A 26,248-nucleotide genomic window follows, 5' to 3' on the forward strand; every position below is an offset into this window, starting at 1 on the left:
TATGACAGGGGAGGGTGTATTGTGGGAAGACTCTTAGGTGGCTGGCAGATTTGTCTGCCAGCCGGAGTAGTGTTTCATTGGCGGAGAGAATCCATTATGCCCCCATGGAGAAGAAAACACCGGAGCTTTCCTGTTGGCAGGAGCGACTGCAGCCCAAACCCAAAACACAGTTTTGCCTTTCTTTCGTCAGCTGACAATTTGAAATGCCTCTTTGGCACAAGCAGTCAGGCCTCTGATTGCATGTCACTGTGTTTAAAGAGTTACATCGGAGTGCAACTTGTGATACATCTGGACAGTTTGAAAAATGTCATACTCTGGTGGCTGAAGCTGCAGATTAAAGTTAGAAAAGAAAAATAGTTGGAATCAAACCATAAGCCATCATGTTTTAATTGACTCAGTGCTTTTTGGCATGCTGGGCTAAGTAATTCAGTTTTCATCAAGTCTTGAAGTTTTTCACAATGCCGTTTCTCCAACTGGCTGTCCTATGTGCCGTTTCACTTTCTGGATTTTCCTTGTTGATTTTTTTTATAAGTATTAGTACACCTTTCAAAACTAAACGGATAAAGCATTAAATCTTGCCCTTGTCAATGCAATGTTCACAGCGCAATTTCAAGTTGGACACAAATGGATGTTATTTTAGCTTAGTTTGCTCAAATTTCCTAGATTTTGAAACGCCACTAAAGTATCGGTATATGGAAACCAGTAAATATCTATGATACATTTTGCATTTGTTGTTTGATAAGGTTTCTGTAGCTACAACAGGTCATTGAAACGGGTAAAAGGGCTGTGATCAGACTCAGTGGCACTACTTAACTTTTTAACAAGTGCACAGAGTGTCACTTTGTGTCGCTTAACATATATCAGGACTGGCTCAGAGTGATTTTCACTCATGACATTTTGTCATGTTTCTATAAAAGAATCCAAGTTATGACTTGATCTTGGATTGGCAAAGATAAATTCATGTCTTACATTTTTCATTGAACTCTGTTCTATTCTTTATTGTTCTCCCTCCTTTTTGTTGTTGTACAGCCTTCCAGGACTTTCACGATGACTGGACAGCTGGCTTGGTAACATTGTGTTGCGTTTTGGGTTTAAGGCTTTAAGTCTTCAAATTCATAGATATGCCAATCTTCGCTCAACATTTTCGCCAAGCTAAAAAAAAGAAATACACAAACCAAACTAGAAATAATCAGTTAGTTGGTGCATTTCCCCACTTCTAATATCTCACAGCTTTTACCGTCTACATTAGTCATTGGTGTCCTTGTTATTGGAGGCAATCAAAACCAAAACCCAGCATTAGGCTGGAAAATATTTGTTTTTCATTTTGAGGCTTTCTGTTGTTTGGATTTATATATTCACTGTGTAAAGTACATGAGGTTTTTTTGTGTGCCAGAGCTGCCTTGGACTGACGCAAAGCAGCAGATGGATTCTGACTGCACAGCTCCCTACAGCTTGTCTTGGTGCTCTTCTCTCATTCTGCAAGCAGCTGACCCTTTGGTTTGTCAGATGTTCTTGCACATATGGTCTACGTGGGTGAAAATGTAGTGATGGATCCCGTTGTTCCTTTTTCAGAGGGGTTATTGCAGTTTAAACAAACATCAGATCAAATCTTTGTGTTTTTTGGACTCTTAAAAAGCGGATCCGACTTTTGGATTTCTTAGTTTAAAGAAAAAAATTCAACAATACCTGTGTTTGTATCACGGAAGATTCCTGTGTGATTAAGCGATCAGTAGTTCCACACAATTTGTTCCCCTAGTATTATGCCATCATTCCTTTGAGGACCAACTATTATAAAAAAAAAACAATGAAGCCATTTGTTTCCTGCGTGCTTCTGCTCTCTTTCGCTGCACTTATCTTTCCTTTCCTCCCTTGTTTTTCTCCCATCATCTTTTCCTACTCTCTGTGTGATTTATAATTTTTTTTCCAATTTTCGTAATTTACTCACTTACCTTCCCAGGAGTGCTGGGAGACTATGCAGACCTTGAAAGCAGGTAAACTTAGTGTTATGTAAAAGACTTTTAGTAACAATTTAAGTGCTTTAATGATATTTTGCCTTGTTAATTTAAAGATCTCCTACTTCACTCTTTTGTTGCACCCTTTGCCTTCCTTTTTTCATATCTAATAGATTTCAAATTTGTATTTGTCTGATTCCAAATTGGAGACGTTTTCAACAAATCATCATTGGTTTAAGATTAAAGAGAAAAGTCGAAGCAGTCAAAGTGACAGTGAAAGATAAAAGGCTAAAGCTATAGCACGCGCTCAGATACCAGAAACACAAATACCGGCAGCCCTACCAAAGCTAGAAGGGATTATCCTGTCTTGAAAAGCCTGCACACACAGACACACGCGTGTATTTGAGGTATAGTAACGAGTATGAATGTCGGGTAGTTTTCCCAGTATGTCTCCAGCTGCGAATGCAGAGTTTCTGATTAACTCGCCGTTCTGTGTGTCAAACTTTATAGCCTCATAGTTTTTGAGCTGCACCAGCCACACGTGTGTGTGTGTGTGGGTGTGTGTGTGTGTGTGTGTGTGTTAGTCAGTATTTTTCTCCAGCTGCCTGGATGTTAAAGCACATTGTTGAGCACATTTTAGTTCTTTAGGGGTTTTAACAAAGTCTGTTCACTGTTATTAAGAAAAAGCAGGTTATAGAGTTTAACTTTTGACTGGTTGTTAAAGTGCATTCATTTTTGTTCAATTGTTTGAAAATCATTTTTTGTATTTATTTATTTCACTGCACAATAATCAATTGATTCCCCCCAAAAAAATTCTTGGGGCCCCCAATCCTCCTTTGTATCCCAGCCTTTTAGCACATTCATATGAAAGCAGTAACCCACAGGGGACAAATCTAACATTGTCTCTCTTTCCTTCTTCCATTTTTTGGAGTAATGAAGGATGTCCAGTTCCTTGTTTGTTTGCGTGACGTCCCCTGTGATTGAGTTACATGTACTTATTTAAAATGGAATACTGCCATCATTTGTTTAAAAGAAAATCAAGAAAATTTAAAACCATTAAAAGTTGCTTCTAAATTAATTTTTCAATTGATTTCCTTAATGTGACCATTTTGATTCAAAGAAAGAGGATTAGTGAAGCAATGTAGGGGGTTAGCATAAATAGTTTTACAGTTTTACTGTAGTTTTTGACTTTTTTTTGTATTAAAGAATTGTATAGCTATACATTTCTTTGTAAAAAAACAGACATAAACATCATTAAACATAAACAAAGTCCGAATGCAAACACATTTTTATCATTTCTTTGGTTCTAGCTAGACTAGAAATACAAACATTTCCCTTTTAAAACTTAAACATAAAAGTATCAACAAATCAAAATGCAATATTTAAATATTACTGAAACTTAGATACAGTTTAAGTCTTTAGTCAAGTTTGGTTTAAATGCATCTGCACACCTATACATGCACTTTATATATTCATGTGCACAGCAATTTACTACATTGACCTACTCCCACTTATCATTGACTGTCAATGTTTAAATTATTTAAAACATCTAATACTGGTTTTGATCTGTTTTCCTATCCATCTTTATGCCATAAAAAGGTAAACGTCTCTATTTAGTAGCGTTAGATTTGTTATTATCAACAGTTTCTCGCAGCTATAAGGAAACCTGGCAACATGTGTGTTAAAACAGAGGGGTGCCGAGCAAAAATTAAGAGGCACAAACAGATGAATATTCACTAATCAAACAGTCTCTCTTTGCCTACATTAGTCTAATGCCCTGGTACCACAAAGCTTCTCTTGGGGAGCAGTGTAAACACAAGAAGCCCCTCTCTCTGTACATTCACAGACACTGTCTGGCAGGCGTGAATAAAGAAACCCTGTTTATCCATTTTGTGGAGCTCTCTGGGGAAGGTTTAGAAAACTGTAACGCAGCTCTGTTGTCCCTTTACAGAAGTTGTTAAACCTTTTAGGCCTGTAACTTAAATCGTAGTAGCCAAATGTAATAGATTACCTGTAGAGCACATGTTATGTTTCTTAGCTCCATATATGCAGTCATAGCACTAAATGAAAAAGCCTCCATAAAAACCTTGTAGCAAATGACACAATTTAAAAAAATATATTTAAAAAGTGTTGGTACTTACCTCATCCTTCCAGGTTTAATCCTCTAATTAACAAGCAGAGTAATCAGTTGATGAAATGGCTAATTAGCTGCCCCCTTGACCCTCAAACCATGACCTTTGTATCTTCTGCAAAAGTCCCTGCTGATGGACAGGGAACATCTTCAGTATACCCACACTCTGAGATAAAATGCAAACAGAAGCAGTGTTAAAACATTTAATTAATAAATAAATCCGTTTGTGAAGGAAAGCTTACTAGTATCTGAAAAAGATTAGTCCCATCAAGTGCTTTAAAGGAAGTTTATGTAAGGCCTATGCCAGGAGTCAAAGCAACAAAGAGAAACCAAGGGGAGATAGTTTACTGTCTGGCCATATCAGATAAACACAGCTGTCGTCCCTGGATCTGATAGCTCAGTAACAGTAACTCGATACTGCAGCCATGCTTTTTAGTGGGGCGAGGGTCTGAAAGTGTAACAAAGACAGACTTTTCCAAAGCAACCCTTATTTGTTTGTGAAGTGTGACAAAACTGGAGTTTGAAGTTCTGACATCACAACTGCTCTGTGACGGTGAGTCTGCTGCAGCTGTGCAACAACCCCCTTTGGGGGTTTTTGATGCACATAAAAGAGACGGGTAGGGAGCATCCTCATCATCGGTGCTTTCTTTGCTCAGCTCTTGTGTGTTTCTATGCACAAAGGTGTGCACATGCAACTTACTTTTTTTTTTCTTAAAGTTAGTTATAGTTTAGGGGAAATATAAAAGTCACTGTGATTTTCATTTTGTTGTTTATATTGATTTTTGTGATTTTTAGGCTCTACCTTTGCCAGCTCTTTGTCTGTCCTCTAGTGTTTCTTAAGAGCTTTAAGGTTATTCAGAGTACTTGTTCCTGTCCTTCCATCCTTCTGTTCTGGCTCATTCACGTCTATATTCACCCACCCAAGTCCCTCCCCCACATTCATGTGCAGCCATCTCTCTCCGTCCCCTGCATGGCTTTGTACTGCTGCCACAATGCCAGGGGCCAGGCGAAGAGGTCACACACCACAGGAGACCTGCGGGGCTGGCTGAGCCTCGACCATCCCCACCGCTATCTACCCCACAGCTAACAAACCGCTTACAAATCCCCTACATCACCCAGCTTATTAAATCTTTGCTTCAGCTTGAACAACTTTCACTTAACGTTCATGCCAACCACAGTATTATGCATTATAATAGGAGAATCCAATCAGCATGTATCTTATGGATTGAGTAAATAATCACGTATGTCTTGTTAGCTCACAGATGTTTGTAGGAGTACTCATAAACACAAACACATCTATATTTATAGGCAAAAACATTTGCACACTATCATCCCCACCAGGTGAACCAGGTATAATTCATCTTTCTTCTTCTAACTGCAAAAAACCTCAAAGTGAGGAAGCTTTTGTGTTGTGTCATTTTGTATGAGCATCTGTTTTGTGTATCAAACTTTTGCTAATGCATCATAGGCCCAATTAGAGATAAGGTTTAGATATATACATTGCAAAACGCATCATCCTAATGAGAGTTCTCGTCTGAAGTACCTGAAACTAAATGAATTAGTTGGCAACACAGTTTTCACATCAGTCGTGATCATGTACAGATCATGTGAGGACGTGATGTTCCTACAGCCTTACAGCGTCACTCAACTCCAGTCTGCTGTGAAATTGGTGGGGTTTTGCAGAATCCAAGCACGAACACGAAAATAGAGTGGCGCACTGGGTTTTATTCTTATGAGACAGAGGGGATGAATGGAGGGGAGGAGAACAGGCCGGCAGGTAAGCAGACTGGCAGGTGAGCAGACTGGCAGAGCTTGCAGACAGGCAGGGAGGCAGATGAGCAGACTGGCGGAGTTTGCTGATAGGCAGGGAGGCAAGTAAACGGGCTGACAGGAAGGGAAATAAAAGGGCTGGCAGAATCTCATGAGGCACAATAATCTGGCGTTTGCCGACGGCTCCATCTCAGAATAAATAATCTCTGTGATGAGCTGCAGCTGAGGAGATGATGAGAAGCAGGTGTAGAGTACGGTAGTCACTGCGGAGGCACACCCACGGAACCACAACACAGTCAGGCCTAAAGCACAGACCCTGCTTTGACCACCTCACTTCAGCAGAGGACGGTGCAGGCTGATGGAGTTGCCTGGGTCGCCCCATGGCCTCCTATTGTATACATCACGTCTGCTTTGTCCATGCCTCTACGATAGGTTCCAGTGCACAAACACGGACAAAAGTCTTGTTATAGTGTGCTAATTCTCCCATGACCTCCTCATTGCTTAGATGGTGTCACTCCCTTTGAGTTTCATTTAGATTAGAGGCACTCATCCTATTTCTATGCCCGGTGATTTGCTGTTTGAGGCCTGTTGCAGACTGTACGTCTTCATCAAAGGGATTGTTTGTCATGGTGGCTGCAGCAGTTATAATTCAAATTTTCTTAACAAACTATCGTAGTTCCAGTAATCCTAAAGTCTGACCGCTAAATCAATTATAATTACTAAATCAACATTTCTGTGAATATTTCATTTTTCCAGTGGTTCATGGAAGTTTCTTTATTATCTTCTTGACCATTCATAACAGAGTCACATGTAATGTAAAATCAATTCAATTTGATTTGGTTTTTTGAGCTTATTTCAACATTTCTGTTTTTTTACTTTTAAGTTGTCAAGAATACATTGGATTGAGGCTGAAAACAATGTTAATTATCCCCAATTATAGGTTTTCTTATTAAAACTACGGTAGTTTGAAAAATCTTTTAACTTAATCAAATCACTTAGAAAAGGAGATATTATTCATAAAATACATCAATTTTTTAAGCAATTTCTTTTTAAATTTAATTTAAAAAATTTCCACCTTAATTTTATTATTTAAATGAAATACCTTTATACCTTAATAACTAAACCAAATTGGTTTTAGATTTGACATTTTACAAATACATCAGCATTTTATCAAATCACATAAAATTGGAAATTGAAGTGGGAATCACAGGAGATAATTTTGTAGCCTTATCAATTCATTTTTTTTGCCTTTAGGTATGAGAAGTTGTTGATGAAGCCTTCTAGACAATCTCTTGATTTTATACGTTTTTTTAGTGAACACAAGCTGCTGTTCGGTTTGCCTTGCTTATCTTACATGGGTATGTTTAAATCTTTAAAACTTTACTGGTTTTACAAAATATTTTGTCAGAGAGCAGTACCATTATGAATTCATAATGTCATGCAAAAAAAGCAAAAAGTAGAAGAGTAGTCCAATTTCTAATGTGAAACAGTTTCACTGTGATACTGGTTTCACTCAATGTTACTTGACTGTGTCCACAAACTGTGTGAACGAGGCTGTCTTTACAGATGGGAGGGCTTCATGCCAGTCAGATGTCTGCATGCACCCGGTGCACCATTACCTCACAAACTGTTTGATCAGGTTTAGACACATAAATGAAAACAAGCACTGTAACTTTTTAGCAGCTCAAAGGAATCACCTCCTTCATTTCTGTCCTGTCAGTCATTCCCAGTCAGTTGATCTTTTCCTGTTCTCTGTCCCTGGGACGTGTTTCCTCAGTCTTTCTTCATCTCAGTTTTAGCTTGTGGTCGTTTGAGCGCACATGTGTAATGTGCCTTGTTGTGTAAACAACTCTCAAGTTTGAAACCCCAACAAAGGGCAATTTGTGTCCTCATCTGCTACTCAAATGCTTATCTTGTTCTCATTCTTGCTTGTCTTCTGTGAGGGGGAAATGATTGGAGGAGTGGTGAAGGAGGGAGGAAAGGGGGGGTGGGGGCATGGGATGTCGACATTCCTTGTGATGTTTAGCAGCTTGTGTGTGGATTTATTTGGGAAAAAAAATATTTAAGTGCAAAACTGTTGGCACTTTTACAAAACAAGTTATTTTATGTCCATTTGATAGAATTTATTTTCTCTAACAATAATAATAAGAAAGTGAGTGTGTCTCCCCTCATGTGCTCCTGGTTTCCCTTTTTTGTAGTGACATGTCTACATCAGAGAAGTAGGTGCTTGATCCTGTCAGCACCTGATTCAACCCTGACCCTTTTACTATCTTAGCAGAGGAAGAGCTAGCTCTTTCCTGTCCTGGGGCAAAAAGCAATAGTGAGAAGGGCATTAGGGAAGTGTGAAAATCCCCGAATGCTGAAAATGTCACCAAGACTGACAGCAAAAGGAGAGAGTAAGAGAAAAAAACAAAAGGAGAGAGACTCCATATTGTTGGAAAACAATACAATCAAGGAGTAAAGAAAATGCATATTGTCTGAAGATGATGGAAGACATATATAAAAAAAAAAGTTAATCTCAAAATTGAGAACTTCTTTATTCAAATCAATGTGAATCGGGAGCAGACAAAAAAATACAATTTCCATTTACATCTTTATTTTTCTCATCTGAGCTGGCATCTGGCTCAAAACTAGACGCCTGCATAGCTCCAATATTCTTGGCCATTTTTGTTGCACTGGTAATGTTAGTTTGTGGGTGTGAGGGACCATAAGCTAGCATGAGATCGTGTAAACAGATTTTATAAGAGTGACGGCAAGGGTGGTGGGGTTGCTTTGCGCCAACAGTCCCGCCCACACTCAGAGACAAAATTTTTAATGAACTACTGGCACTCTGCAGAAACTATGTCCTAGAAAACAACACAGCTAAACGGCATAATTTTAATTAAAAGACCACTGGGAATGCTTTTAAAATAGATCAAAAGATGACTGGAGTGGGTCTGTAAACCCCACACTTTGCTGTGAAAATGTTCAAAAGAAGGGAAGGGAAGGGGAGAGGAAAGATGAGGAGAGGCATAAGGGTTGGGTCTGTTTGTCATGTTTTTAAAATGACATCACGAGCGCACCAGCAATTGGTATATGTTTGACCACCAGATACAGCTGTAAAACGGCTGTATCTGCAAACAAGAGCTTTAAGAAGTTCAGACACCAGTGTAGTTCAAATGATCTTAACTTGGATTTTTACTTTACCGGATAAAATATAAAACACAAGGCAAAGTGGAGCTTTGGTAGTTTCAGACAGTATGATGCATAGCACATCCTATTATGTGCTTATGAACAATTACACATTGTTCAATTGTGCAGAATCCGATCATTTATATACAACTTAAGAGATTCTGCTGTGACACAAGAAGGATATTGACAAAGGTGGATGCTTATCCACTATGTGAAACTCCTTTCTTTGCACATCCCTCCCCAATTTTTGTAATCTTTTTTTTGTTTGTTTTTCTTGCCATGTTTTTTGCTCCATGGCTTCCTCAAAGCCAGATCAAGTGTTTGAGTAGCAGTTGGAATAGTAGGCGCTAGTGTCACTGCCTAAATGTTTTGAAATCTTGTATATTTGCAGTCAAGTCTTCTGTGACTTGGATTGGGTTTTCAAGAAGCTGTTGCTGGCAAACAAGCAAAAACCGAGGTGCCAGTTACCATTCAGGTTAATATGTACTGATTTGATGCTCAGGTTGTGAAATATTTTTCAAGCAAGTCATTTGTCCTTTATTTCCGGTTACCTTTATTATGTCATTATAACACAGCATCCATACTTTGATGTTCTGAAGTAAAAAATGATGGAATTTAGGCTTAAATGGCAGAGTATATCTTAAACTCCCTTTCATTATCATCATCATCATCGTCATTGTCAGTGCTCTTTCTCTGAGGTGGTCTGGTGTTTTCAGTGCATGTAAACGGCAGGTTTCATCCCCAAGTTTTAAGACGGGTCACACAGATCACCAGAATGAATGCAGCAGCCCTCAGGTGCTGTGGCCCCGCAGACCACATAGAAGCAGAAACACATCTAGAGCTTAAAACTGCAGGATGCATCTTGGTTTACACCCCTTATAAACCAAACAGAGCCAGGTGTGTGCTTTTAAAAGTGTGCTAACATGTTCTGTCTGTTTCAGATGCAGGCAAAAATTTAAAACGCTAAAAGGGAATTCTGTTAAATTCCATACATGTTTGCTTGCATGGAATTGTTGAAATTAAACGTACTTCTAACTCTATTTTGGGTCTTAAGTTTTGCAAGTTTTAGAACAGTTTATATACATTTTTCAAAAAAAATATGTACATTTGTTTATTGGGTTCTGCTTATAAAAAACACAAAGTTTGTCAAAAGGTATGTTATTTCTTTGGTTCTTTCTGATACCCCAGAGAGACTTTTGTGGTCAAAATGGTCAATGAAACTTAATGTGCTCCATTCTTTTAGTCAAACGCTTTAATACATTGCAAATAGCAGTTTTGATGTCTGTTAATGATACTTTTAAAAACCTTCACTGTTTGCTTGAATGGCTCCTACTAAGGGTTTTTATGTTTTAAATAATCAACATGTACGCTTCAGTGCTTTATAATTATTTCTGCCGCATATTCCCCCCTTTTTCTCTGACTTTCACTCTGATACCCAGCTGTCGGAGTGAGTGTATGCTGATGCTTGTGCTTGCTCAAACACTTGTGTAATTCAAAAAATACAAAGCAGCTCGACGGGGTGAGTCGGTTGCTCTATGTGAGTAACTATTGCTCGCTCTAAACAGCAGACATTCAACTCGCAGCTCTTAGTCAGCCTCATAAAGCTGTAATTTGGGACTAAACTGCTCTTTTTTTATTCCGCTCCTTGCTGTATATCTAATTTGTGTTTACATCCTTGTGTTTTCACTAAATATTCAGACTAAATGCAACAGCCAAAATAAAACATGTTGTTCACTGTTATGTGCCACTTAAAGTTATTAAAAACAGTGCAGAAAACAGGGTTTATAGGCTCCCTCTAATTTTCTTAAAGTTCTGATTTGCTAAGGGTGACCCCTTTTTTTCATCCCATAGTTTACCTAGTCCTGAAACATGAATATGTGCTGTACAAAAACAAGCTATTTTTGCAAAAATTGGACCTCCCTGTCTGTTACTTTTGTCACCACACAGCGCACAAATGTTGTGCAAATGGACTGTATTTTAGTGTGTTTAGGCTGGCAGTGCAACACACTATTGTTCTGATTCACCAGAACCAGCACCCTGAATTACTACCAACATGAAAAATGAGCCCTTTAGTCCGCTTCTTACCAGGAAAAACCAAAGATACACGACTGCCAAGCTTAGAGACTTGGGAAGTTCTATTATGCAAGACAGTACCGTTTGTATATATTCTGCATACTCTAAAACCTGGACTCCTCTAGAAGAGTGTACTTAACACTCTGCGGCCCATTAAGAACCACAGACGTGGCAGCATGCCGCCTTGTTAAAAAGGTTTTGTGTTAATGGTGTAATGGCAGTGTAGTAATGTCAAAGATAAGATAATTGCTGCCAAACAAATAAACATCTGTGGAGAGAGAGGGAGAGTGGGTGCAGGACTGTATGGCAAAAAAAACCTACCCATTTAATGTCTGATGTTTGAAATCCCCCAAAGCTAAACACTTTACGAGTCTTTAAAAGTAATAATAAACAGTCACTCGTCTGCAATTTGAAAAATATTTAACTAGCAAATAAACTTTTATTTAAAATATTTCTAAAATGCTCCTAAACCTGTGTAGTTTTCAAACATGCTGTAGTTTAGTAAGTGCATTCTCCAGACCTGTCTTCACATATCTCAACCATGACAGAAGCTTTGTCCTCCAACCTAGGGTGAAGATGAACTTCCTAGTCGCCCCTCATTCTCTGCTGGGTCTCTTTGCACCCGTGTCTTATATCTGTCTCTGTCAGAACAACACATCCATTGTTGGTGGGGGTTAATGTGCCTTTTCATACGGTCAGGGGGTGGGGTGGGGGCAACAGGTAACGGAAAGGCCTAGAATAATCACTTCATCTGAGACCCACTAAGCAGATGCGATAAACCAAGAGATGCGTGAAAAACAAAAGTTAGAGGGGAGAATCGAGGAGAGAGGAAAGATGATCAAGAACAGACATGAAGAAAGTGTTTGGGGGGGTGGAAAAGGAAAAGAGACGGGAAAGGGCAAGAGGAAGTAATTAGTCTCATAAATGCATCAGGGTTGTGCATTCAGAGTTAACAGAAAGGAGCATAGAAAGGAAAAAGAGATCACCTGAGTTTGTCTTTGATCCTTGACTTTTTATGTTTGCAGCCATCTATTTATCATGTGTTTTCATTTTGTGATGCTTTCTCATTCAAATACTTGTACTAAACTGCATCAATTAAGGCCCTTCCTTTAGATCCCCCCTCATTTTCTCCCAACATTTTTCTCAAAACTATAAAAGAGGAAAAAGTAAAAGTACATTTCCTGTACTTTTTGCTCTCTGTTCAGTTTGCACTCTTGACCTTTCTGCTTCGCTCAGGTAATTATTTTCATAATCCAGCTCAATGTGACCAAAACCCAAATGCTCAAAAGGTCCTTGAATAAACAGACTCCATGCCAAGTGCAGGCGGTCACAGATGTTAGTGGAGTTGAGGGCACTCCTGCAGATGTTGCTTTGACTAATCACCATCAAAGCATCCGGGCTTGCGTGTTATGCAGCCATGCCAGTATGAATGGTTTGATCAAAAAGGCCTGTGCATAAATATGTTGTTCTAGTCAGAAGGTGTCCGCACTCCGTCAGCTGTGTGACTCTTTAGATGCACAGCTGCATCTGAGGACCGCATGTCCTTCAAAAGATTTGCAGTACGGTGTTGTACATCTTTAATTTAATGCTTTTACACTTCAAAGAGTGCATGTTTTTTTTTATTTTCGTTTGTGTGTGTGGGTTCATATGTGAGTCAATGGCCAGCTGCAATCCGCAGCACTTACCTACCTACCTGTGGGTCTTTTTGGCGGAAATCCACCTTCTTAAGTGTGCTTTCCATTCATTGTCACATAAACAAAAGCCAGCAGGGTCAGCTCATTTCCAAACCACTTCCAAACCACTAAATAACATCCTTAGATGTTACATCTGTTTACCTATATTTTTCCTTTCTTCCTCTGGGAGTTTCATGTGATGCAAGTCTGTATGAATAAAGAGTTGGAGTTCCTCTCTATCTCTGCTTGGCGTTGCATATTCTCATGCACTTTCAGCAGAAGACATGTAATCTACACCCCCTCATAATTTTGTACTAACCTGTGTGTTTTCACAGGCAGTATGTACTCAGACCCACTGGCTCAAAAACACACATTTAATGGCACGTACACGCACAAATAGAACTCCATGCAGGTTTAGGCTTGCTTCACATTCACTAACGTCTTGTGTTTCTGACCCTCATTTATTGTTTTTTTTCTATTTTTTCTTCTTCTATATTTCTCTATAAGGTGGGCGGTATGCAGCTGATTAGATAGCTAAATACACCCCGAAGGTTTGAGGCAGACAAGAGAAGGAGAGTACGGATATTTCACTTGCCCCAACACATTCACGAGAGGAGCTGTAATCTTCTCAGCATACATGCATTTAACAGGCCGATTAGCAAACGTCCTACAAGTGCTTTTTCCCTGGTTCTGTTTGTTATTTCTGTGCCTTCAAAAGGAGATGCTTCCAGAGATACAATCTTTAATAGTGAAATAAAACAAAACAAAAAAGTCTTTTTAAGCCTTTTTGCTGAACCACTGTGATGGTAAGATGCAGACAGAGCAGCTGAAACCTCTTCCTGCCAATGATAGAATTCTCATATGTCTGGATCATTCAGCCCAAAAAATCTGAAAAGGTCAAAAGCAAAAAGAAAAGCTAAGTTAACAATGATGATGATGAACTAAACTTTTGTGGTCTACTTGACGTGCATGCTTTGTTTTTGATAGTTTTACCAGCAGGTAGTGGGTGTTTGGTTGGATGTTGATCAGTTCTAAACACAAGCTAGAGTCCTCATGTCTGTTTTTTTGGTCTGCAGTTTTGAATCTTTTCTGTATTGCTACTATCTCCATTTATATGTGCTCCATATGGTTCAAATGTGTTTTTTCTTCCTCAGTGACATCTTTGATGCCATGTTCCCAGTCACCCACATTGCGGGGGAAACAGTTATCCAGCAAGGTACGTTCACAATTTTCTGTTGTTTTATAAACTGAGCCGTTGGTGAATTTTCTTTCCTGGTTTGTGATTAAATCGATGACCTTGTCCTTGCATGGACTTAAACCCCTAACCCACTTTAATGGCAAGGAAACACTTAGAAAGACATTCTGGCCAATTATCCAGAACGAGCTTATCTCAAAGAATACATCAGTTGGGTTGCCACCGCCAGCATTAATGTTTATTTAGGTTCTACCACTCCCTTTGCTTTCTTTTCTTTACTCATAGGTTCTTGCAGCCTTAGTTAGCTGTTACGTCTCCCTCTTCTACCTATCAGTCAGCAAAACCTTTACTCACGCCTTCCTTGATCTTTGAAGAAACACAGACCAACAGACTGAGCTGCATTTTTGCTGCTCTCCCACTCATAGTTCTATCAAACATGGGCACGTTTCATCACATAATTGAAACCCTCTTAACACACAGTTATACAGACAATATTTAGCTTTCACAAAATGTGTTAAAACCACAGTTGATGCTTGTGGATTAGGCCACACAAACACTGTGAGTGGACAGCCATCAATCAGGCTCTCCCAGCTTCTCCTAAAACAGCATACAGAAATATATCAGTCCTAATTTGGTGATAAAAAGTCTAGCTAGCTTTACAAGAACCCCTTTCTCCCAGACAGTCCATTGTTATATACACTAAGGAGAGCGGTATATACATTGCTGATGTCATGGCTATGGTCTGGACTGCTTTACAACTTAAAGAATTTAACCCTGTAACCAACTTTGTTGACTTTATTTAAACAGAACAAGGAGTTATCACTCCAAAGCTTTTGTTGCATTTAAACAAGGGTGGAATTTATTGTATCATAACATCCAAAACTGAGTGTTCAGGCATTTTGATTGTACTCTGCTGCCTATTATTATTATTAATCATCAGTTGATTTTAAATAGCAGTTTTACGATGATGAAAATATCTGAATCAGAAAAACAATTCCAATATTAAATGTTTAAGTCCAATAATTAAAAAGATTTGAACCTAAAGTTAGCTTGGATAGACGAAGTGCTGCAGCATTGTGGGTAAAATAATAAAAAAAAGATGCTTGTTTAAGTAAAGCTACAGAACCTGAGCAGAATGTACTACTATAAGTTTCTGTTGAAACAAGACCACACTGTGAATGTGTATGAGTGTGTGCAGGTTCTGGTCAAATATTTGCCTGCACTCTCAAGCAAAAGGTGCAAAACAAAAGACTGGGCACCAAAGTGATAAAAGACAGGAAGAGCTGAAGAAAAGACATGCATAGTGAGAGGGAACTAAAGGAGCGATAGATGAGATGAAAGGCAGAGAAGAAAAATTGGTGGAGGCCAGGTTGCAGCAGGTTGTGAGTGTGTTTGTGTATGGGTCTCAGGGGTCTTCAGTCGGACAGACCTTCAGACAGACGAGGAGCGTTTTGTGTGACAAATAGAGCTGTATGATTAACGAGCCCTCCACTCCACTCAGTATTAATTAGGCGTGTGAACTCTTGTGAACTTTACTCACAGGGCTTTCAACTCTGCAGGTGAACTCAAAGGCAGGAGATGCACACATCCTAACTTGGTCCATACAAGATGTATAGACATGCATACTTGTCATTTTGACTGATGCTTTACTACTTACCTGAGCCTCTGAATGAAGCTACTTTTGCATCCTATTGCAAGAGTTGGCTGCAGGTGAAATGCCATAGCATTTCCATAGAATGTCTTCCAAACTCAATTAGTTGAAGAAACGGCTTTTTTTTCCTTCAAACTTATTTCTTTATGTTATGATTTAAAAGAATCAATTGACATGGGAGTCTTTTAGGTGGTCAGTAGTAAACCAAATGGCTTATCAAAGCTTTTCAAAAACATTAAAGTTAACACCGTTCTAGTGAATACTCATAAAAGGAGAAATCACGTGTTTTGAATGGTCGTTTTGGTAAGCAATCTATAGGTTTTTCAAATTATACATCGCAGTAAAGATTAAATAGTTTGCGAGCTCAGCTACACACGTCTTTGACCACAAAGTAAAATTTACTGCATTTATTTTTGTGGGAACCATATTTTACTAAATATTCCCATGACCAGTTAAAAAGACTTTCTGACTAAACCAGGAATTTTTTTTATGTTTAGATGCTATATAATAAATGTATTCACGTCCTTAAATCATAAAATGCATTTTCTTCTGTTGGAATGAAACTGGAAACGGTTAATGGTGTATAAACCTTTATTTGGTAGCCCATGCTGACATATTTAAAGCACATTGTCTTTGCTGCATGTAATCTTATTGAAATAAACCAGACAAAATATTGTTATAAAATAAAAAGCTTTATTTTATTGTTACTTAGAGTGCTTTTCTTTGGGTGTTTATGTGTTTTTCTGCCTTTAAACCCCCTCTGCTTTTCCTCCTTTCTCACCTCCAGGTGACGAGGGAGATAACTTCTATGTGATTGACCAGGGTGAAGTGGATGTAAGTGACCATATGCAACCATTTAGTCACTTTTATTAATAAATCATTAAAAGAATCACAGATACATATACTTAAAAATGCTTCACTAAGTCCACATCTTTTTACACTTTTCTAAAGTCCTCTAGATACCAGAGAAACAGACTTAGCTTGCTGTCAATTCTTTGATTGTACATGTTTTTTAAATTGACACAATGTCAAAAATAAAGTTAGGAAAGCATTAATGAAACCACTGACTTGATGATAACTTTCTATAATCTAACCATCAAACTGTGTCCTAATTTACAGTTTTTCCAAGTTGTATTAATTTGTCATAAAGGCATTTTTCAAACAGTCTTTCCATGGGGTAAATCTTAGCTGTCCTGAATCTACATTTGACTTCCAGAAAAATGGGCAGGTTGTGGAAATGCCCCCATGTTCTTTTATTTAGGGCCACGTTCCACTTTGATGACAATCTGTACATGCTGTTTTAGAACTGAATGCTCCCTCAAGGCTCCCAAACTGAGAAGATCCTTTGTCTTAGGAAGCCTAACATTGCGATAGGACTAAGTGGAGAGTTATAACGGGAGCTGATGGCAAGTTAAACAGGAAGCAACCTTATCAATTTACAGCAGTACGTACAGAGATGGTAGCTGACTTCAAATATTAAAAAAAAAAAAGTGTTCATCTTTTAAAAACAGTTTCAGTGTTTACAATTTGAGCAAAAAACAGTTTTTTTTTTGGGGGGGGGGGGGGAATTAAAAACTTGTCAAGGAAATGTCATTATTAAATGGAAATATGTCAGCTTACTGTCTACTTAGAAATCTTAAATATAGTGCCAAAAAAATCTACCATGACAATAGCAACAACGAAATCAAGCCATTTTAGTAACGGCTCTAACTATCTGGTTTAGTTGAAAAAAACAGAGCTGTTGATGATTATTGTTGTAGTTTATTTTTTATAGCAGCATTTTAAACCCCCTTTCTAAATTTGATAAACACCTAATATGTTTTCCTCAGCTGAGGTTAAAAATATTAATTATTGGGGAGAGTAGAATATTGTTATGACTACAGCTGTAACATGAGGGAATCCCTGTTTTCCTCCCTTCAGTGACTTCATTTTTTCTCCTTTTTACTAAGCACAACCTCTGGAATTCCTTACACAATAGTAATGTGCTTTTGTTGAATGCTTTATTTTAAAATGCAGTTTTGTGGTTTTAGCCAATTTGACAGTAAAATGTTTTAATATGCTCTGTCTCAATTAGGCCCTTCTTGACTTGAGTTAGTCCTTGGGAAGTTTTACAACTTTTCAATTAGTAATCCAATCTTATGTGTTTAATTTTTGTTTTTAATCTTCTCTCCCAACTTTCTGCATAGATCGTTTGACTCACAGATACTCCTTTTGACCTCTTTCCTAATTTCCCTTCCAAAAATGTTAAATCAAAAGTTGTTTTCTGCTCAGCGATGCCAGCAGTGAATCTGCATCTGCTTTTCCTTTTCATTGTGTACTCCAGTTACTGGAAGACTCAAATTCAGAAACATCATGCTCCTCCATGGAGTTCCACAGTCTTCCAACTCTGCAGACAATGGCTGCCACGCAGCCACAGCCCTGGCACCAAAGTACTTCAAGATCAGTGCCGAGGTTATTAGAGTGTGGAGATGTCTCTCATTAGACAGGGGTGTAAATCTGCCAGCAACCCATAAATTGCCTGAAAGCTGCCACTAATGTAAACAATCCTCCGTGCTTCTACACAAAACTGTGAGCTTGCAGAGTTTGGCTTGCGGGTTCACCACAAAAGATATTAAAGCTTTCATTTTTGAAATGCAGGATTATCTGATTTGAAAAAAAATGCAAGTAGCATTGAGTCATCTATATTTGGCATTTTATAACCCAAAAGTCACGAGATAATTCAATTAAATTCTTTTATCCTAACAAGTGCTTAGTTTGCTGGAGGAAGTTTATTGCTTTATTATTTACGGTTGCCAGGGTATTTTAAATTTACAGACTCTCTATCATACACCCTTAAAATAGCCACAGGCATGCCCAGAGAGAGAAACTCTGAGTAACTACAAGTGCAAATACACTACATGCTCATCCAGCTCCAGTTCTTTTGATTTGTTGGTTAATTAATGCCAGCCACTTAGTTGTTGTTCCTGAATATGAAGTGACAGCTGCAAGACATCACATGATGTTTGAGGCTTGACTTTTTTGTCAGCCCGAGCCCCCACTTGCCACTGTTTTTACCCTTGATTACACGAAGGCGTCTGGTTTTCACGGACAGTGGTCAATGCCATAAACTGGAAACCACAACTCTATCGATTATATTCTAACTTTGCTGCCACATTTAAGTATTCCCAGTCCTAGCCTCCACAAAACCCTGACCATTCTTCTAAAGCTCTGAATCTATTTCAGTTGGCTGTAAAAGATATGACATCTGTGGTCTATCCTGCCTCTTAATAACAGTTGTGGCAGTTCTCAGGAGCAAGTGAGGGGTAAACCCTGCTTACCTTCTTCCCTTTCTTTCTTTCTTTGTTATCAGGTCAACAAAAAAGTGGGTAGTGTGTTGACAGGTGAAACTGCAACGACCTGAGAGAGTAGCCTCCATGGGCCTCTGTGATGTTGCGGTGTCTGAAAGATTTTGATGGCCAAATGCCAAGCCAAATGCATGGGTCTATGTGGGATTGATCAAATGTACAGTAGATATGAGAATAGATTCCTATGTTTCACTGAGTAAAAGAGGACATAAAAAAAGTGGCAAGAAAAGGATACCTAGAATAACTAAAGTGACTAAAACACACAATCATCCCTCAATTTCTTGTTGTCATAAAGCTTTACCTACCGCAGATGTCATTTCTCTTCTCCATTACTCTCTCTACAGGTGTATGTTAATGGTGAGTTGGTGACCAACATTGGAGAAGGAGGTAGTTTTGGAGAACTAGCCCTAATCTATGGGACTCCAAGAGCTGCAACTGTCAAGGCCAAGACTGATCTGAAGCTGTGGGGCATTGACCGGGACAGCTACCGGCGCATCCTCATGGTAAGACGATCCCCTCCGAAAAGATGCAACTTATGAAAAAAAAAACTTCATTTAATTGGAGAAGTTTAAGATTTTTATTACTTTTATCTACGTGTTGCATTTGTTTATATAATAAATTTCTCCTTTACTATCATGGCACATTTAAGATACGCAAGACTTCAATGATTTCAAGGGATTTATTCGGAAAACTGCCATAGTATAAACACCTTCATTTTACTATTTTTCTTGAGGGAGCAGAAGCATGACATTGCTTAATTTCCTTAGTGTAACACCATCTTCAGGTGTTACCTCATACACTAATATTACAAAAAAGTAAAACCTGTGTACTGTCCAACAAAAAGAATAACCCTTAAATTGACTTCATGTTTTATTTTTTCAATTTTCCTTTTTATGGTAAAAAGTTTGTTTGAATTTTAATAATTATTCTACTTTTTTTTTCAAAGATAACAACCAGTTTGCAAATCATTAATTATTTTAAGATAAGAGAATTTGATGCCTAAACAAAAAAGACAAAGCCGTCAGTCTATGGTGCGGCAGAGAAAAACTCATGGTGTAGAAAGACTTACACTAAAAAGGTACTATTGAAGACTACTTTTTCACAGTCCTTACCTTGAAATACTTTCCACCACTTAAGCACTTAAAACTCCCTCCAACACTTACAGCAGCTGCCTTATTTATAAATGATTTTTTTTTACAGATGCAACACTTGTGCGCAAACACATCTCTTTCTTACATTTTAGAGCCTCCTTACATCTGCCCTGAAATGAAAATGGGGGAAAAATTAAGAGTTAAGGAGTAGTAAGTACAGGAGAGGAAGGGTCAGTTTTAATGGCTGCATACACACTTCCCTTTCCAGGAGCTTATCTTTCTGGAATGTCTAAATGTTTGAAGAGGAAACACAAGGTGTTCTGCCTGGTTGGCATACTCAGTCCTGTACCAGACAAACACAGTAACGTTTGGGCTGGAATGATTAATTATTGTACATGTGAGGGCATACGTGTGTGACTCGTCCATCTAAATACTTCCTCAAATGTTTATTTAATACCTTTTTTTTCCCAAAACTTCACTTAAACGTAATTTCCGGATTATAAGCCGCTACTTTTGTCAAATGCTTTCAACCCTGCGGCTTATTTATGCTTTTTTGTTTTTTATGCATTTTTTTCTAACGGCCGGTGGGGGCGCTCGAGCAGAAAGGGTAAGAGTGAGACTGGGGAATACAGTAAATGTGTCGAGGAAGACGCAAGTTTAATGTAAATTCCCACCTTGGCAATGAATAGCACGAACAGACCCTCATCATGAAAAATCCAGGAAGAAATGCAAATGACGCAGCTTTTAAGTTAAAAGCAGTGTAAAAAATCCACCATCACCAACGGGTTTCAAAAAGCTGGTCTGCTGCGTGACGGAGAGGACAGCGCGAGCTCAGGAGAGAATTTGCCTCAGGATGAGAGTGACACTGACAGCAACAATCAAGGAGAGACGGAGAGTGTGTGGCAAAGAATATCTGACGTTATTCCAATCCGACACTCAAGAGGAAGACTTCCATGTGTTACTTTTCAGCCTCAGGCTTCAGACCGCAGTCGTAAACCGCTGTTCTTTTCGGTCCGGTCCCGGTCGGGACGCAAATTGCAACTAATCAGTCGGGACACCATTGCTCTTGAACAGGGCTAGTAGACGTTTATTTCTTTGCTGGGACCAAATTGTTGATACAGCCCAGCGTTTGAATCTCAGAGAGCGCAAATACAGCAGAACAGCCTTTTTTTTTTTCCTCTTTTAGGTTTATGTTTTTAAACCAGCCGTGTTAGTGCTGTGTTACGGTGTGTCACTGTTGTGGAAGAAAACTTGCGGTTCACGCACGCGCAGCGCTTGCTTTTGCACGGCACGTGCCGCTGTGCATAGGCATAAGTTACCGCTGCTCTCAGTGAATTTTATCGGAAGGTTTTTTGGGCTATTACTACCATATTGCTGCCGTGTTACTGCCGCGTCACAGGCCCTGTTTGGAAAGAAAAGCTCAGTTATATTGTTAAAACTTTAAAAACTCTTTATTTGTACCGTCTTTCTTTGTTAATATATAATGTGTTGAACCTTTTCTGCAATTACTTTTTTTCTTTCTGACGGTGGTCGGTAAAAGAAGACCCTCAGAGCGTCCAGAGTGGGTTAACAAAGAATCGATCACCGTTCTTTTTGGGGAAACCTTCTTTTATTTCTCTGCCTATCAAACATAAACGCGCACCCCCAACTCACTTCCGCTGCGCGCTCTTGCTCCATCCTTCCGCTGCACGGGCTCCCTCCTCTTACACACGCGCGCGGTTTCAGCACATACACATCCTCACATACAACACGTTTCAATGTGGGCAGGTGCGGCTTATGTATGTACAAAATGGTTTATCCTTTAAAAATGTAATGGGTGCGGCTTATAATCAGGTGCATTCTTAGTCCAGAAATTACGGTAATTGTGCCACTTCCTGCAGTCTCTGCCAGTTGCAGCTGTGAAAAAAACTCAGTTTGATGTCAAACAGATCTCATAGGGAGGAAGGAAGATTCGGTTTCGGACCTTTCTGTCCAGTTTAAAGTCGGCCTGCTTAGCACTCATGTTCACCCCTAAGCACATACTTAAAGTGATGGCACAATCTGCCTGGGTAACCTTTCTTTGAGAGGATTCTCAAACTCTGCAGCTTTCATTCTCTCATTTCCACCAGCTGCTGCAGAAGGGGGGTGGAAATAACACAATTCAGTTATGTGAACCTGTAGTTAATTATTGCTGTCAATGATTTGTAAAAGTCTTTTTTTCCCAAAGTGTGGTATTCTGGCAGGGTTGTCAGCCAGTGCAATGAGAATTCTGTCTTTGTTTAAATATATGTGTTTGTTTCGCAGAGAAAATCACACCCAGAGTTTTTCTGGGTTGAGTTAGGAGCTCAGAAGGTGTGTTTTTTTTATTGTTTTCAGTCCTGTTGCCACGCCTTGCATCACTGCTAACTCTCTATATTGAAGATTAAGTATAATTTTACGTTCACTTGCTGATTATTCAGAATTTTGAAACACAATCTTTAAGAAATCACAGAGGACTATATCTTTAAGTATTTAATCTCCGGAAATAATTTTTGGATGAGTACAGAGAGATTTTCGAGGACGTCTCCATTTTTTAATATAATTACTAGGTTCCCAAGACATGCTGAGAAATCACTTAATCAAATTTTGGATTTAATATTATCACTATTACACAACACAAGATTGAATAATTAAATTAGAGCTAGTTTGTTTGTGCCACCTTCAAAAAAGGAACTGGAACAAAGAGTGTCCATCAGGCCTGCATGCAGTCTCCTTAGATCGAACCTGATTTCTCTGAACTTTTTCACAAATGATTTACTGGAGCTTAGTATAAAGAGTGTTACAAAAAATTGTTGAACTAATAAAAATATATGATGCCAAAAAACTCTCCGCCTGTCATTTACATGTTAACTTGGGTCCATAAAAATCTATATATTAAAATTTTGCCTTGAACTGTTGACACCTACTCAAACAATATAACTCCATTCCTCACGATAAACACGCTCTGCCTATTGTGTTGCCATCAGTTATGGAATACACACCTTGTTGTGTCATGGTGGTATTTTCACCCTGACAGTTACAGGCAAAGCCATTAACCAACTGACAGACCACTGTCAACATACAGAACACGCAACAAAAGGAAACGAGGATGAATTATACCGAATAATTAAGAGCGTCAAAGGCGGTGGAGCGGGTGGTGTTTCGCTTTGGACAGAGATGAAGGGGATGGGAGACGAAGGCATAAGGTATAGTTGGTTTAGTCTGGCTTTGCTCCACACCTCCAACCCTTTGATGATTCTATCTCAAAGACAGCAAACAGACAGAGGCTGGTTCATCTTTAACCACAGAAGGAGCAGCATCATGGCCAAGAGGAGCAGGAGAGTTTGAAACAACGCACATGAGCTCAGGCCCTCCCACGTAGATTGATTAAGACATGCAGATAAAGACGAATCCAAAGAGAAAAATTATGTTCCCCAACCACATAAATGATGACTGCAATGCTTTTCATTAAAAAAATGTTGCAATGCATCACTTGCATTCCTTTTTCCCCAGTCCCCCCCTCGTTCTACTCTGCCACACAGAGCCCATCCTGCTGCAGTCGCATCAATCACACGTTCTGTATAATGTTTTGTTATGTACGCACAGTAAGCCTTTAAGCTGAGTAAGCTTTGTTGAAGGTCTTTAGGAGGTGGAGGGCATGTGTGTCTGAATTTCAAGGTACATGTGAGACTCTGTTCGAGTGTTGCTGTTTGTTCACGTAATGAGCAGGTTTGGTTCCTGCAGAGACGGCAGCCAAGCATAAGTGGCAGAACTAAAAACAGACTGCATGCGCTGCCTGCATCCAGACGCACACTCGAATCATTTATCCGGGATAGGAGCAGCGCAGGCTAGAATTCCTTTAATCAACTTGTTTACAATTCCGAACTTAACGTTGACTCACTTGGGAAGATTTTCTCCCCTTTTAAGACAAAATGTGAAATTATATGAAATTAGAGGCAGTAGTTGGACGGAGGGACTTGCACTTAAGATACCCCAAGCCTCAATATATCACTTCCACATGCAAAGACAGACACAGGGCGGACAGGATCCTCTCTCCTTGCTGAATTTTTTCTCTTCTTCTCTTAATGTTCCCGCTCTCTGAGGGGTTCTGTGCAGTGAGGATGAAATGCAGTCAGGGAAGGGGTCCTCTGGGCCTAGACTTGTCAGGAAGCACCTGATTTTCATGGCAAGAGGCAGAAAGGGGAAAGTCCCCTGCCTGGTGGGTGGGGTGGGCCACACACACAGACACACACATGCAATGCACATTACTCCATCTCTGCTGCACACCTTCACAAGCCTGACCCCATGAACTGCGATTTTTTAATCACTGATTATCTTGTACTTGAGCTACATTGTATATTTTTGGTATTTCGCAGTAGTTGTACATCAAACTTGATGTTCACTTTAAAGACTTACTCCAAGGAAAATTGTGGGTTTAGTGCTTTTAACATGTTATTAAAGAACAAATTAAGATTAAAATTTGGGGTATGACGGGCTGTAGGACGGCGTGTAAACAGATAGTGTTCAGCAACAGTGAGGGGAATAGGGGGCAGGGTTGTCCCACATCAACTCATTGGTGAATATCAAATGACCTCCTGCTTCTCTGCAGAAACTATGTCCTAGAAAACAGGTTTTTTTTGCCAAAAACTGCACAGTTATAATTAAAAGACCACTGGGAACACTTTTGAAATAGATCAAAAGATGATCAAAGTTGTTCTTTAAAGAAAAGTAGGTGCAAATACATTTGAAAAAAAACAATACAGTCACATTTAAACCAAGAAATGCTTTTTTAAGGCAAGTTTATATGTTTCAAAAATAGATCTTTCCCAATTTTTTGCTCTGTGATTAAAAATAAAATGCAGATTTCTACAAGGTGTACAAAAGTGATAATTATTTTAATCTTTTCAGATGGTAATGACTGTGCTGCATTTCTAAATACAGCTGTTATTCTCAGCAATGAAGAAAGCAAAGAATCTACTCCACTTCTTAAACATCAGACACTCAGTTAATGATAATGATTTACAGAATAAGGAACTTTTGAAGTTTTCGGTGGAACAATACCATTTTGGGAGCATGTAGAATGTTTTAATGTGTTCTCTATGTTTGTTTTACAGGGGAGCACTTTAAGAAAGAGAAAGATGTATGAGGAGTTCCTCAGCAAAGTCTCCATTCTTGGTAAGCATCTAAACCTCCATCAAATTGATTGAATTGTAGCAGCTTTGTCTGTCATACAAAACAGAAAAAGAAATCTGGATATATGAGTAAATGTATGATTTTTCTATAAATATGTCCTGCCTTTAAAAAGTTGCCTGCATAATCTTTCTAAATTTTAAAAAACCTGCTTTCATTAACTGAAATAATCCTCTCTAAAGCTCCTAAGTGTTATGTTGCACAACTAGGATTTCAAAAGCCCATTACTGTCACTCCTAACCTCATTCCAGGCTTCTGCCTAATGCCAGTTCAAAAACTTTTAAATTATGTTTGTTTCTGTCGGCCGTAATTAGGTTAGACGAGACAATAAAAGGTTTTTCTTACAGAAAAATAAAGTTACAAGTTTGTCTTGTGCTGTAAAACATTGCCATCAATTTATTTTTGCGTCTTTGTCTTTTCTTGTGAGTTTTTTCTGTAGTAGTGCTTATGCTGCACAACCAGCAGGCCTTTAAATCAACATATGTCGTAGATTAATCCACGGAAACTCAAGCACACGTTGACACATGAGGCCCATAGCTGTGTATGGTCTGTGTACAATCTTAATCTCCTCACAGTGTTCGCACTTAAGTCAGTAACACTCGGCCATTTCTTAGTGTGAACAATTAAAGAATCAGAGGTTAAGTTAAGCCCCTCTTTAGCGCTGGAATTTGGAGAACGCCATCCTACACAGGATCTGGAGGGATGGCAAGTGAATTCATTCAGAGATTTCAAACCAAATGCAATTGGAAGAGACATCCCATCCCTTCCCACTTGATTGTGTGTGCAGTGTATAGAGTAAGGCCGTGCCCCCTGTACAGAGTTATTTGCTGGGTGAGTAAACACATACACTGTTCAGTTCTTAGTCAAACTCTGAGATCCGCTTTCTTTTCATTCACCTCCTTCTCTTGAGTGGCTCCCTTTTTGAGGCCTAATTTCAAACACCAGCCTTCCTCATCGAAGTGCTTTACAGCTCGCTACTCGGCTCCGCCTCTTTGAATTGGAGGAGGGGC

The 26,248-nt window shown here is 39.0% G+C and overlaps 1 protein-coding gene across 4 annotated transcripts in view; it reads left to right on the forward strand.

The window, feature by feature from the left end:
* prkar1b (protein kinase cAMP-dependent type I regulatory subunit beta) overlaps positions 1–26,248 on the forward strand; it is a 50,572-nt gene that overhangs the window by 15,324 nt on the left and 9,000 nt on the right. For all 4 annotated transcript variants that reach the window (XM_011478185.3, XM_004071434.4, XM_020705308.2 and 1 more), the window contains 4 exons: positions 13,925–13,986; positions 16,404–16,450; positions 19,305–19,463; positions 25,163–25,223. In XM_011478185.3, the coding sequence (XP_011476487.1) occupies positions 13,925–13,986; positions 16,404–16,450; positions 19,305–19,463; positions 25,163–25,223 (329 nt within the window). The remainder of the gene's footprint in view (positions 1–13,924; positions 13,987–16,403; positions 16,451–19,304; positions 19,464–25,162; positions 25,224–26,248) is intronic.

This window comes from Oryzias latipes, chromosome 8, assembly GCF_002234675.1.
Source record: "Oryzias latipes chromosome 8, ASM223467v1".
NCBI lineage: Eukaryota > Metazoa > Chordata > Actinopteri > Beloniformes > Adrianichthyidae > Oryzias > Oryzias latipes.